The following is a 14,679-nucleotide window of genomic DNA, read 5'->3' on the forward strand; positions in this document are numbered from 1 at the left end:
TTCCTGTGTGCCATGCTTTACATCAGCTCTTAACAAAAGGCAAGTATTAAAGTGAGTGCTGCTTAACTGAATGATATATAACATGTAATTAATGGTATCAACTGCTGGCATTTAATCTAGAGAAAAAGATGTGCTGAGGCATTGCAGCTGTATACTTGATAGAAAGTCAGCAATTTGCTGACAGTGCATAAGATTTTATTTCCAGCAAAGAATCCAGAAAACAGGCTAAGAGATCTATGCTAAGAGTAGCTGTGGAGTTCAAGAAAACCATACAAGCTGGCAAAAGCTGGTTAGACTGCCCCTTGGTTTCATTACCAACAAAAAGTCAGCTGAGTGGCTGAACTAGAAACAGAGTCACGTTTACTCTTTTTTAATGAGTCAATAGTGTTTGCACTGGATTGCATTCATAGCACATGACCTGTGCACATTCTTTGCAAGTTCAATTCTTATCTTGATTTTGACATAAAAACTAAAGAAGTCTTCATAGAGGATGTAGTAATTTCAAATAATATTGATTCTGGTTAAAATCCAATTCTGTTTAGCCATAGTATTTCAGTGTTTTATCCAAAATATGCTAGAAAATAATATTTTGTATAGGAAATCTTTTTTTTTTTCTCAATACTGAAGGGAAAAAAAGAATCTTAAGTTTAGTTAGGAGTCCAGGTCATCCTTCCTAGCCGGTATGAAGAGCTACTTGCTTCAATAGTTTGAGATAGTTTGTGTAACTGCCCAAGTACAGAAACAAGACTAGAGGTATGTTTTCTTCGGGTGCCACAGATCAGGAGTTTAAGATTTACTGAATTCCCCAGTTTTGTCACCAGGCATCAATGGCCCCCCTACTCCTGCATTCAACTCATCTTGGTGCTTGCTTGGCTTCCTGTCTGCCTACCAGTACTGTACTGAGGTCTACGAGACAATGAATTACCCGGCAGAGAGAAGGAGCTACAGAAAATAAGAAATCACTTGCCTCCTCTGCCTTTTTCAACACCGCTTCTTCTACCACCACCAATAAGGAGAGAGAACTCGAAATTTATTGTTGCCTCTTTTACCTTCATATTCTCACCATTTCTTCTCAGGTGCTGTCCTCCCTTGATCTTTGTGGGACAGATGGTGGACGCAGCATGGGCAAGCAGGAAGGGTGGAGGTAGAAGAAAAGGCTGATAACATAAGGAGTGGTATCCTGTCTGCTCATTAGAGGGGCTAAAATAGTTGCTTGATATTGGTTCCTTAATCTTGGTGCTGTTTATGGAAACTGCCCACATGCGTGTGATTTTGCTGCTTCCATCCACCACTACTAAAGAAAATGACATATTTTGTCTATTTTTGTAGCTGTCTCTTACACAGGGGAACAGAAAAGCAACAAAGGAAAAATATGATTGCTGGCTAAATTCCAGTGGGTCAGCTGCAGTATCATATGTCTACTGCAAGGTTTGAACGGTAGCGAAAAGTCCTGGTCTTCCCTTTCTTAGTCATAAAGATGAACTTACAAAAATGAAGTTAAATAGCTTCGAAGACCATTAAACTGCTATTGATTTATTAAGAACCACATTAAAAATGAACACATTTCAAGTAACTATGGAACACTGTGGCAATGACCATACAAGAACAGACCAAAGATCTATGTAAGCCATTTTCTTGCCTTTGACAGTGGTAAATAGCAGATGTCTAAGGAAGAGTATAAAGGGGCATGCACATAGTGATACTTCTTTTGGAATTCTTGACCAGCCTTTAGCACTTTTTTGTTAAAGGACACCTGATCTAGTGGGAGGTGTCCCTGCCCATGGCAGGGGGGTTGGAACTAGATGATCTTTAAGGTCCCTTCCAACCCTAACAATTCTATAATTCTATGATTCTATGATTCTCCTTAAGCAAAAATGGGATCTTTCCATGAACAGTCCTATACTGACTTTTGTTTCATTAATTTGTCTATTTACTTTTTTAACTTGTGTACTTTCAGTGGCAGGAAGTTCTGCAACCTGGTTTTCTGTAGAAAAAAGTATCTCCTAGTATTCATTCTGAATCTGCCACTATTTGATGTCCTTCAGTTATTTTACAAGAAGCAGAAGTGAATAGATTATCATTCCTGCATCACATTCTCCAATTCACTCCTGATTTTAAAAGTTTCTACTGCACATAAGTGGAGTTGACTCTTTTTCATACTGAAATATTTTGTTTTGTTTAATCATTCTTCATATAGAAATGTTTCCCTGCCTTTGACTACTTCCATAATTTTTTCTCTGTACATACTTATCTGTTCATCCCCATCATCACTGTTATTTGTATCTGAATAAATTTGATAGTTCTATGGTCTTGTTCATAAACATAAATATTAAATATTGTTCTACAATGTTCTTGGTATAAGCATGTAGGAAATAATTATATCCAAGCAAAAAAATTGTTTGCATTTGGATTTTAAAATCTTTTATTAAAAATTAATTTTTGTTAGACTTTACTATTTTATGAAGTGCTACCATAATATCTAACTTCGTCCTGAAATTGGTCAGTTTTATGGATCACAACTGTTCTTCTAAATACAACCTTTTAAAAAAGGTCTACTATTTAAATTTCTGTAAACTGTTTGGTGGTGTCATATGAGTTCTTTAGGTAAATTCTGATACGTTCTGTTTAATAAAAGCATCATTGCAGCTAATCATTAGAAGCTTTTTTCAGCTTTTGTATGTACTTCATTACAACGTCAAAAGGAAAGACATAATGAATAATCCCATGGAATGTAATGAAAATCTGTTCATTCAGGGAAGTGCCTTATGTTCTTAACACAATTTTAATCCAAGGAATTAGCCAATGGGTTCTGGAATTACTCCTTTTTGAAGAGGATCAGCTATTTCCAAAATACTGTCTCACTTAGGATTTCCTTTCACCTACAGCAGGGTGTATGTTTAACCTGATTTTTGAAACTGTATTTTCCACTTTGTCATGACTCACTGAAATAACAGGTGGCTTCTGATGCAGTGAATGTCAGAATACAGACAGTTTGCAATTTTTTAAATTGGTGAGTGTCCTGGTTTCTGCTGGGATGGAGTAAATTTTCTTTCTAGTAGTTGCTGTGTTTTGGATTTAGTATGAGAATAATGTTGATAATACACGTTTTAGTTGTTGCTAAGTAATGTTTACATTAGTCAAGGTCTTTTCCAGCTTCCCACAGAAGCTGAGAGGAAGCATAAACAGAAAAAGCTGGCCAAAGGAATATTCCATTCCATAAATGTCATGGTCAGTATATAAATGGGGGTTGGCCAGGAGACAGGAATCCATGATTGCTATTCGGGATGGGCTGGGCAACCAATCGTCAGCTGGTGAGAGGAACTGGTGTTGTATCACTTTATTTTATATATTCTTTTACCTTTATTTATTTATTTATTTATTTCTCTCTTCCATTACTGTTCTAGTAAACTGCCCCCATCTCAACCTGTGAGTTTTTTTCCCTGTTCTTTCCCCCCTCTTCTCCCTACTGTGCTGGTGGGGTGGTGGGGATTAAGCGAGTGGCTGTATGGTCCTAGTTGCTACTTGGCTTAAACCACGACAATGAGTTACAAAACGCAAATCTTACCTGTTGTGCATCTTCCCATTTCTCTTTGTTTTCTTCATCTAAGAGGTTACTAATGATTTGAAAGAAGTTCTGAAAAATCAATTAAATAAAAGACAAAGTAAAATGACTTACTTTTAAAAAGTTACATTTGCCTCTGTCCTTTTAGTAATTTCAACAGAAAAGAAATAATTAACTTCTGTTTCTTTGACCCTAAACTGTTACTGTCTTTATCGGATTCTCCTATTCATTTAACTATAAGGAAAAAAAAACAAACACAAAACACCCTCCCAGCCAAAACAAATAAAAGCCAGGGTACTTAGCTTTTAAATCACACATTTCAAAAATCACTTTCTTCCAAGTGTTTGTGGAGAACTTTCCCTTCTAATTTTGTCTGCTCTCTCTACCAATTTATATTCCCAACTTTTTCATCTTTAAAAGCAAAGAATTTGTGCAGTCTGTTCTTCTCAGCTCTGTATCACTTTTTGTGCAGAATGTCAATTTTGTCTACAGCCTGCCAATTATAATTTATCTGTTCCTTCATAAAAGATACATGCAGTTTCCACTGACCTTAGCTGAAGAGTGCAATTAAGATCCTCGCAACCTCTACAGAATCTTTGAGTGGAATACCAATCATAGGACCCTACTGGAACTTGGATTAATGGTCATTCCCTCACCTGCACTTACTTTTTAGCCATTTTGGGGGGATAAATAGGGCTTAAGTAAAGTTTAAGTAAGAAGTAACTTTAACTCACTATTAATGAAAGTGCAAAGCATTCGACCGCACAGTGACTAAAATAAGAGCAGAAATATCTTCCAGTCATAGTGTGCTATGGATACTGTGGTTGTGCTTGAAAAGACTAATGTCAAAATATGAGATATCACAGACACTTTTGATGTCTCAAAACCATGTAAGTAAAACATTGTAGGATACAAAATTGAATAAAACTTGTGAAAACTATTTTACATGAAAACTATTTTTACATGAAGACATTTTTGCCAGTTTAATCTAGTCCTAACACTAGCTATTTAACAAGCAAGAGGATCCATCTTTGCCTCATCATTAGGAAGTTAATTATGCTAACCATAAAATTTACACAGATAAAAGTTGCTTTAGCTTGGCAAATTTATTATAGAGGTGACTGACACTTCAGTGAATTTAGGCAAAATAATCCTGTATATTAATGAGGGCACAATTCTTTGCTCAATTAAGTCAGTAGCAAAATATCCATAAGTTTCAGTAACACAGAACTTCATGAAAAGAAAGGAAATGTCTCAGTGAGCTCCTGTGAAAATGACAAGTATGCATTGGGACGGGATGATGGGGATTAAAGACAGGACATAAAAGAAAAATCTTCTCATGGTTTCATCCAATTTGCAGTGATACAGAAGGGAAATTTCCAGTCAAGCTGAAGATAAGAAGAGGAAAATGTAGCTATGTATTGCTTATATACCAAGAATAAATTTCATCTTTTTCAGGTATTCAGTAGCAAAATAAAGCATACTGAAAAGAGTTACTTTGGCAAACCATAATTGTGTAAATGCAATTTCAGCTAGGAAAAATGTACAGCTTTATTGGTCCCCCAAGTGAAATAAGCTATACTGGCCAAAGCAGTTTCATGGCACTATAACCACATCTACTCTAGGACATTATGATTTTGGCAAAGAGTTCTACTAGGTAGATTCAGCCATAGGGGGATTTTGCCTGAGGAAAACGCTTTTCAAAGCATAATGGTTCTGCACTTTTCCAGTGTAATACCATGGAGATGCAGTGGACAGAAATTTTAGCTAACTTTAACTTGCCATGGTGCCAGCAGCAGCCTAGCTGCAGCAGCACGGAGCTCAGTGTGGGATAAATTACCATACTAACGGGCTGGTTCAAAGCTAGTTTTCCACTACATTGCAGCCAGCGATTCCCCTGCAGAAAAAGTCTGAGCCTTAATTGCAGAAGTATCCATGTCCGTGTAATGAGATCTATCTAAGAGTAGTTTAGATTGCCTGAAAAACACTCAGGAGGTAAAAATGTTTCTTGCAGATGATAAATTACATGATTTTTATAATACTGTTATGTGTTCATTAAATGTTATGTTTATTTAGTTACATGACAGCATTAAGCATTAAAATAACCAATATTTAATAGAAATATATGTGAAAAAGCTTATAAATAATCCTAGACTCAGGCAAAAACAAAAGATGAGCAATAACTGATTTAATATATACTTTGTACCTGCCAATAAGCCATAAATGATGTATATGAACATAGTGACAAGAATATCTTGCTTGTTGAGATCTTTTTTTTCTCTGTTTCTATCCCTGGTTGATGTCATATTTGTGGTGGCAGTGGAGGCTGAGATGTATGAAGATTTTTCAGCCACCAATACTGTTGCTTTGTGAAGATGAGATGATTAAATGGCTTTGCTGCTTCAGTAATGAATAGATATGAGGTTCACTCCAAAAATGTGACAGAAGAACAGGGGTTAAAAAGTCTTTCACCTACTTTCACTATTCTCTTGCTCACTGCATTAATGCTGCAAGAAAAAACATTGCCCTTTAGTAAAATGACTGACAGGTATGAAGGCTAAATTTTAGAAGCATTATGGATGTGATCTGATGGTATTACTGCAGTAAACACTGGACTTCCTTGTAGAATCAATCTCCTTCCTTTCATGGCAGGGCTTACGTATTGCTGAACTGGCCACTATAGAAAATGTTGTGACAGCCAGAGCCAAATTTTGAAGTCCTTTATTTTTGCCCAGGCTTTTCTGAGGATAATGCCAGTTACAGTCAGGAATGGACAATTATGTTTTTCTAATTTAATTTCCTTCCTTTCACTCTTTTTATTCTGTAGTACAATGGCTGCAGTTCTCTGTTTCGGTCCAAGTGCTTTGACCCTCTCTGCAGGAATAAAGCTGTCATAAATCCTTTTATACAGCTAGAGAAGAATTCCTCCCGAGCAGGAATTAATGGATAGCCTTAAGTCACCTCCACTTTTGGACTTCAGCATAGGGAGTGTGTGTGTGGGAGGGGGAAGGTGGGGCAGAAAAAGCATTGGGCAATCCTTTTAATCCCTGACTGACAGCAATGGTCCCTGTGGCTAATACAAATGGGATTATACTGCTCTGACTTCTTTGGGGAGAAACCTTGTTTCCTGTTGGTTGCTGGATCAGGGGATTGTACAACTCATCTTGCCATCCTGTCCTGAAAGGTAGTTCCTTTCCTGCCATCCTGTCCTTGGAAAGTAGTTAAAGCACTCAAACCAGTTTTGGAAAGTGACATGAAATGTTGCTTACATTATGCTTATTTAAAATTTTAATTATATTCCAGGTAGCATCCTTCTACCACAGGTAATAGCACAGTGTTCATCTCATAGCCTCAGTGTATTTTAAAGTAATTCCCATATTAAGAGGAAGATCTTGCTTGTAGAATAATTACATGACTCTTGCTTTCTGCTCTTTCAGTCACTGATGCAGGATACCTTCCATATTGTTTAACTGCCTCATACATAGTTATTTTTCTTCCTGACACTATATATGCAATGTATACATAAATATGTTTGCAAAAAAGGTTAAAATATGCAAAAAAACCCCTAGTCATACAATAATAAATTGGCACTAAATATGCATGCTTTAGAAGTTTTGTTTTGCTCTTGGTATCTGCCTGCCTAAACATGCATCATTTTCTATGCAGCATAACAGGTAGTGGCATCTTCGTTTTGAGTAATTAGCCTGAAATTTTCAAATTTGATCTCACTTTTCTATTAATTCTTTTTGTTATGGAGTCTTTGAATCATGTGCTTTGTACTATTCCTGAATAGTAATACTGGATATAAGCCACAGATTGTAGACAGTAGAGGAACTATCCAGATAGATGGAAGGTATAAGAAACAAATATACTCCGACATATACACTCTTCCTTTCTCAGTTTCAGTGGAGCTGGAAGTGTTGACTTTGTATGGATTATGTATTTAAAAATACTATTACCCATAATTCATATTCTACTTTTCTGACATCATGTGAAATGATAAATTATGACTTTCTGGGATTTTAAAGTTCACTCATGCTTTCCTGAGAATTCCTTTAAAACAAAACCCCAACACCTAAGGAATTCTACTCTTTTGTCTAGTGCAAAAACCAGAATGGAATTAGAACAGCACACAGAGGTTCCTCAGAAAGAAGAATATGGGTAGGAAGGCTCTACAGAGGGACCTGGACAGGCTGGATTGACAGGCCAAGGCCAACGGTATGAGGTTTAATAAGGCCAAGTGCCAGGTCCTGCATTTTGGTCACAACAACCCCAAGCAACACTACAGGCTTGGGGAAGAGTGGCTGGAAAGCTGCCCAGCAGAAAAGGACCTGGGGGTGCTGGTGGACGGCCAGCTTAACATGAGCCAGCAGTGTGCCCAGGTGGCCAAGAAGGCCAACAGCATTCTGGCTTGTATCAGGAATAGCGTGGCCAGCAGGAGCAGGGAAGTGGTCGTGCCTCTGTACTCGGCACTGGTGAGGCCTCACCTCGAGTCCTGTGTTCAGTTCTGGGCCCCTCTGTACAAGAGGGACATGGAAGCACTGGAGCGTGTCCAGAGGAGAGCTACCAGGCTGGTGAGGGGTCTGGAGACCAGGTCATATGAGGAGAGGCTGAGGGAGCTGGGCATGTTTAGCTTGGAGAAGAGGAGGCTGAGGGGAGACCTCATTGCCCTCTCCAACTACCTGAAAGGAGGTTGGAGAGAGGTGGGTGTTGGCCTCTTCTCCCAGGTGAATAAGGACAGGACCAGAGGAAATGGCCTGAAGTTGCAGCAGGGGAGGTTTAGATTAGATATTAGGAAGAATTACTTTACTGAAAGAGTGGTCAGGCACTGGAACAGCCTGCCCAGGGAGGTGGTTGAGTCACCATCCCTAGAGGTGTTTAAGAAGCATCTAGATGTGGCACTTCAGGGCATGCTCTAGTGGCAGAGATTGTAGGTTGTTTGGTTGGACTCGATGATCTCAAAGGTCCTTTCCAACCATGAAGATTCTATGATTCTATGATTTTTTGCAAATTACTTTCATTTTCACCTTTTTGTCACTTTGATGACGGGCTAGAAAGTATGGAAGTATGTCATAGTGAAAATAAAAATTAAATACAATCCTCCGAAGTATGGTAGGATATGACATTTGTTTACATATGGGAAAATCCCAGTTTCTTAAAAATCGACAGTAAAATTTAAAGTGATGTTACTGAGCCAGGGTTTCATTTTATATCATCATAAGACAGCAACAGGAACATTGCTTAATATATCCCCTGTGCAAAATATATGCTTCTTTCTGACTTCACATATTTTCCTGAACACTATGCATTGTTTTTTGGATTTTACCTTAGCTTGTAATTTGTTAAACTATTTTTTTTTTTAAGTTTCAGTGCCTCTTTTTTAGAGAGTTTTAAGAGTTCTTGGCATTTAGGCTTCTAAATCCTGAAATACAGCTATTTCTTTGGTTTGAGAAATCTTTCGTTATTTCCTTCAAAATATGGTTTACCAATTTTTGCCTTTTCTCATTTCTTCACTTCGAAATGATTAATCAAAATTATTAAAATAGTACTAATCATTTTGCCAACTTCTGACAGAATACTATTACGTATTTTGGAAACAGCTCTACATTGCCGAAAGAACAGAACATTTGGCACTGTCATTAGTGGGAAAAGAATCAAAAAAACTCAACTCTGGAAAAATTGTCTTTTCCAAGACACCTCCATTTATCTGCATGCAGATATTCCAAAGTGTATTTATCATCTATGCTTATCTTTATACAAACAAATACATACACATGACACACAATAACTTCATTATTAATTTATGAATGATCATGAAACTCTCTTTTTCATAAAAAATATATACATCTACCTTCTTAGTATTCTTTTTCAGTACGTCTACAGTCTTTGAGAAGTGTTTAAAATTCTCAAATATAGATGAAACCAATATTCTGATTTGGAAGTCTTGTGAAATATTTATTTTAATAAACATTACACAATGAGTTGTGCAGCCTATTATGTAGGAATAATTATAGTGATTTTATCCCTGGTATTATTTTAATTGGCCTCTTGCACAAGAAGAGTTAATCTAACCTGGGAAATAGAAAATTCATATCAAATGTACTATCCATCAGTCCTGTGCAATTTTAATGAGCTTTGTTTATTTGGACTGAAGAAGCAATGACAGAACTACACAAGTAAACACTGTGGATAGATTTTTGAACTGAAATGAACTAGAACAAACAACACCAGTGAATTGGCTACTGCAAAAAAAAAAAAAATGCCAACACATCCCTATCAATCAAACCAAACCTTGAAAGAGAAAGATACTGAAAATTTTACAAAGAAAGGATTTTACATTTTTCACTTGCTGCGTTGCCTTGGATAGTTGTCTCATTAAATTTAGCTGAGTCTTTTCCTATTTTACACTTGTATCTTAGTTTTATGTGAACAATGTTTATGCCTATCATTCAGAAGATTTAGTTTCTTCAGTGGGTAAAATAGGAGACAGGCAGTATACTGACATAAACTCCATCAATTGAAACACTACCCTTACAATGTTTCACTTACCTGCACACCATCAGATGCAGGTATGTAACTTGCTCTTTTAAATGTGTCTGTAACATTTCTGAGAATTTCCACAGAAATAAGAAGGTCCCCTGCATAAAAGTTTTTCCTCTGAGTTAAATCCAATAGCGTCTTGGTTACTTGAGACATGCCATCACCAGCCAACATCCTCTGTCCCTTGGCGAGGTGCTCTTTAATCTGTACCAGAAGAACAAAATGAGCATCAGAACCTACTTTACTGAGAAAAAGGTATGATAAATTCTAAACACAGCCAAAAATATTAAATATTGAAACTATTATACTATTAAATATTAAAGCCATTATAAAAAGGTCATCCTGTTAAAGAGAAGACAAAATAGTACACTATGATGACAGAATTATGATGTTTATCAGAGAATCATGGATTTTATACTGAAAGATTCTGAAGTTGTCATGTTTCACCCATTTGCTTCTCTTTAGACACCAATAATTTCTCAACATCCATGTTCTCAAAGGATCTTCATGGTCTGGACTGCATCTACTGCCATGATGTAGCAGGGAACTTGTCTTCCTCACAGGAACAGCTGTACAACCACTGTTGCCACTCGTTAAAAAAACAAGAGCTCTAAAAGGATTAAATGCCAAGGCAGTCCTTGTTATAATGTAGTTTACTATAGGCAAGTATACCCTTCATCTCTGCCAGCCCAGCTTGGCTAGTCAATACAAGAGTGATGGTTCAGGTGGAAGCCGATTATGGTGCTCTGCTCTGCAGTACTAACAATACAAAGGTGCTAACTTTGAACAATCCTGTTTGTTTTTTTAAGAAATGCAAAATAAGTTATTAATTTCTCCTACGTATCAGCCAAGAGAGCATACTTCAGTGGTAGCACTTCCAGTAGATCCATATAGGGCAATTGATAAAGGTAATCCAAAACATATATTCTGGTAGAAGAATAGTCCTGATAAGAAGCTAAATTTGTGGATCTGATTGATTAATTCTCAAAGCTGACTCAGCATCCCAGGAAGATGCATAGTGTATCACAAAGGTGTCACAAGGCCAGCCAACACTAAAAAAGAGTGCATGGCTTAAACAACCTTTTTTAAAAATATGCATATGAATTTATGTATACAAATATAAGTTCTTCCAAATTGAAGCTAAATTAAAGAAAAGATAAATGACCTGAGACAGACCTTACTCTAAGCAGTAGGGCTGAAGAGAAAATTCTATGCAACTGGCAACCAAAATGCTGACCCTATCTCTGTAAATGTACCTTCAATTGCTTTCTAACTTGTCCTTATTACTGAGAAAGGGAAGGATGACTAATGTAACATAATTTGGTGGTGAAGTAGAAGGAAGAGTGTAAATATACCCTTTGTCATTTCCAGACCTCCCCAGCCACTTTGTTCGGATATGTGGCTCTTCATTAAAAATAAATAAATTAAAAAAAAGGATAGAATATGTAGTAAAAATAGAACAGTGATTACAAGGTTCAAAATCACTTTCATGACAGCAATTTAAAAAATGCAATCATCCTCTGACATACATGATCTAAATACCTTTTTTTCATGCTGTTGGATCATATTTTGGTTACATTCTCAACCTGTCTTGAGATAAACTAGATATATGTAACGCAGCTGGGGCTGGGTAATGTGGCTGCTTCAAGTTACATCTATGGCCTTAAGTCATCTTCGTAGCAGCTGGGGATTGTTAGGGACCCCAACAGGCTTGCCCAATCCCTAGAAATACTTAAGGCTTGGCAGAACTCCTGCCCACTGCTGCATGGGACAGGGAATGAATCTACTCTATACCATGAGTACAGAAGTACAAGCACAATTGTACAAATATTTTCAACACAAATTTCAGTGAGGAGAACGGAGGCAGTTAATTGATTTTAACAAATATTTCATCAGAAACACCTGTCTCAGCCCTCAGAATACTGTAATAAATAATTAGGCAAGAAGCTTGCTTGCAAAAAATCCTTTTGTGCAGTTTCTATTCACTTTAGAAAAAGGTTTTGAAAGTAATCTTGTATGAAAATAATAGTGGAGAAAACGGTGTGAAAATGGAAGAAAATTCATTTGAGTAAATTCAGGGATCTGGTATTGTATACATAACATTATGAACTACTTTCTTGGGAACAAGGAAAAGCAAACAAAAACTTGATTTGTGTTTTTTCCTGTGAAATGTTGCCATTTGCCTCATCTGCTCACACACTGTTTCTGGATAGCAAATTAAAAGAGCATCAGCTTGCACAGTAACACGGAATAGTAGAACTTTTGCTGGAACTCGTCCAGCTGTTCATTGACCCCAGAGTGTATTTCCAGATTTTGAGGATTAATAATGTTCAGTGTGTCTTTAATCAAGCCAAAAGACATACAACATAAAAGACAGTTCACAAAGCTGAACTCCCAAATCTAACACGTGCCTCAGGATGTACTGTGGGAAAGGCACCACACAACTTGAAGGCAGAGCTTAAGAGAGAAAAAGAGGTTCTCTTAATTCCAGCAACAACAGCAAAATGATCAGTCCTCATAAAAACTCTACCACGCTTTTATGCTTCTATAAAACACTGGTAGGAAAGCTGCTGAACTATTTAGCAATTTTATATTGGATTATTTTGTTTCCTTTTGCTCCATCTGTATGTTCATTCCTCCATTTGTTTTTCCATGCTCTTGCTAGACTTTAAAATCACATTTTAAAGATGGCAGGGGCCAATCTGATGTTGGTTTTGGACCATGCATAGCACACAGAAATCTTGGTCTCAGCTGCTTTTGGAATGAAATAATAAATTAAAATGATCCCAGTTTTGACTGGTTCTTAGGCTTTTGAGCAAGTAAAGCTCTGTTTTCAGGGAAAAAAATTACAGATCTCTAGCAGCAGAAGTGGGAGCTGTAGTATACCCTATAGTGCTTTCAGCAAGACATTTTGATTGCTTTTGGACATACTGATAAAAAAGGTCTAGCAAGTGCCCACAATACCACAGGACTAAATTATTACACCTACTTCACAAGTAGCCAGAGTTGTGGTGCAGGTGGTTTCAAGTACCTCAGGATTATTGGCTCTTAAAATTACAGCTCAATTTGGAACTGTTTTTTTTAAAAAAATGACATATCCATATAGCTTAGCTTCCCAGCACAAGTACCGTTTCTCCCTTGGGCCAGACCACTCGTACACAGCTTGGTAGGCACCTTTTCTTCACCCTCTCAAGCTCCGACCCAGAAGTACCTTTCCCTCATCCTTAGCTACCCCTCCAGGTCCACACTGCCTTGAGTTAGAGTAAGGGTAAGAAGTTAGAGAGGGTAAGAATTAGTAGCCTCTTTATTATCAGTTTATTAGATAATGTATTTTCTTGAAAGATAGCCTACAGCTCCTAAACACAACATTAAAATCACAGGCCATGCACTCAGTTGATATAAACTGGTGATACTATCAAAGCCAATGAACATGTCCAGATTAGTACGAGTTGAAGATAGTGGACTACTTGCATAGCTACCAGAAGAATCTTTCTGAGTGAAAATACAGAATATTTTCAACACTAGTTAGTATAATGTCTTTCTCACCATACTGCTTATTTTCTATGCTATGGTCACTGTGATATTATGCACTGTCCAAGAATGCTATTTTGGCCACCACTCTAGGTCCTTGTAGTTCTCTGTGAAGGTCATTTTTTAGTGGTCTTACAGGCAGGCTTATTAAAAATAAAGTTTATGAGCCGAGAGATAGTGAAATGAAGCAGCTGTTAAAGTGATACTTCAGTTGTCAGCCCAACCTCTAGCCGCCTGCACTATATGGCTGCATACTTGAAAAATTACTGAAATGTTTAACTGGACTTTGACTCAGGGTCCAACTGTCTTTGTCCCTCGATTTATCAGAAAGTATGATATAATAAAAATGCCTCTTTACAAAGTCAGAGCTCCTAGGCCTTTGGCATTGGAGTACAAATTTATTACTGCATAATAATTATTGCAAACTTAGCAGCTAGACATGGTTTAAAAGGGCAGAAAACAATGAACTCTCAAGAAACCTATAAAAGATTGAAAAGAATGATTAATTTGAAGAGTAACTACACCATCATCCTTTTTTCATTATTTTTTAGGATGATGTTGGATTCATGGCTAGGTATTACTAATGATGCCATTAATTCATTTTATGGTAGTGGGGACTATAAGAATCCGAATTAAGAAGCCTTTGATAGAAGTGAGGAAAGATAGTTTGAAATAAAAATATGTCCTGAAATTGCTCATAATCTGCAAATCACTTTGCTTTGCACCTCCACAACCCAACACCGATATTTTGTAAAAGATTTTTCATAATGCTCTGAAGATGCAGAACAGGAAGGAATATTCACATCGCGTACAATAGCCACTTGATTTACACAACTGAACTAGAAACCTAAAAGATCTTGAGCGTGTTGGTTCTTCTAGAGAACAATCCAGAGCACCTGAAATCTTATCTTGAATCACAGACTCATAGAACCATAGGGTTGGAAGGGACCTCTGGAGATCATCTAGTCCAACCCCCTGCCAGAGCAGGGTCACCTAGAGCAGGTTGCACAGGAACGCGTCCAGGCGGGTTTTGAATGTCTCCAGAG

General features: G+C 37.2%; 1 protein-coding gene across 7 annotated transcripts in view; it reads right to left on the reverse strand.

Moving 5' to 3' along the window:
- Positions 1 to 14,679, reverse strand: part of ADGRB3 (adhesion G protein-coupled receptor B3) — a 468,213-nt gene that overhangs the window by 227,355 nt on the left and 226,179 nt on the right. For all 7 annotated transcript variants that reach the window (XM_063330254.1, XM_063330255.1, XM_063330256.1 and 4 more), the window contains 2 exons: positions 10,112 to 10,306; positions 3,566 to 3,634 (listed from right to left, as the gene is read on the reverse strand). In XM_063330254.1, the coding sequence (XP_063186324.1) occupies positions 3,566 to 3,634; positions 10,112 to 10,306 (264 nt within the window). The remainder of the gene's footprint in view (positions 1 to 3,565; positions 3,635 to 10,111; positions 10,307 to 14,679) is intronic.

The sequence above is a fragment of the Chroicocephalus ridibundus genome, chromosome 3, assembly GCF_963924245.1.
Source record: "Chroicocephalus ridibundus chromosome 3, bChrRid1.1, whole genome shotgun sequence".
Lineage (NCBI taxonomy): Eukaryota > Metazoa > Chordata > Aves > Charadriiformes > Laridae > Chroicocephalus > Chroicocephalus ridibundus.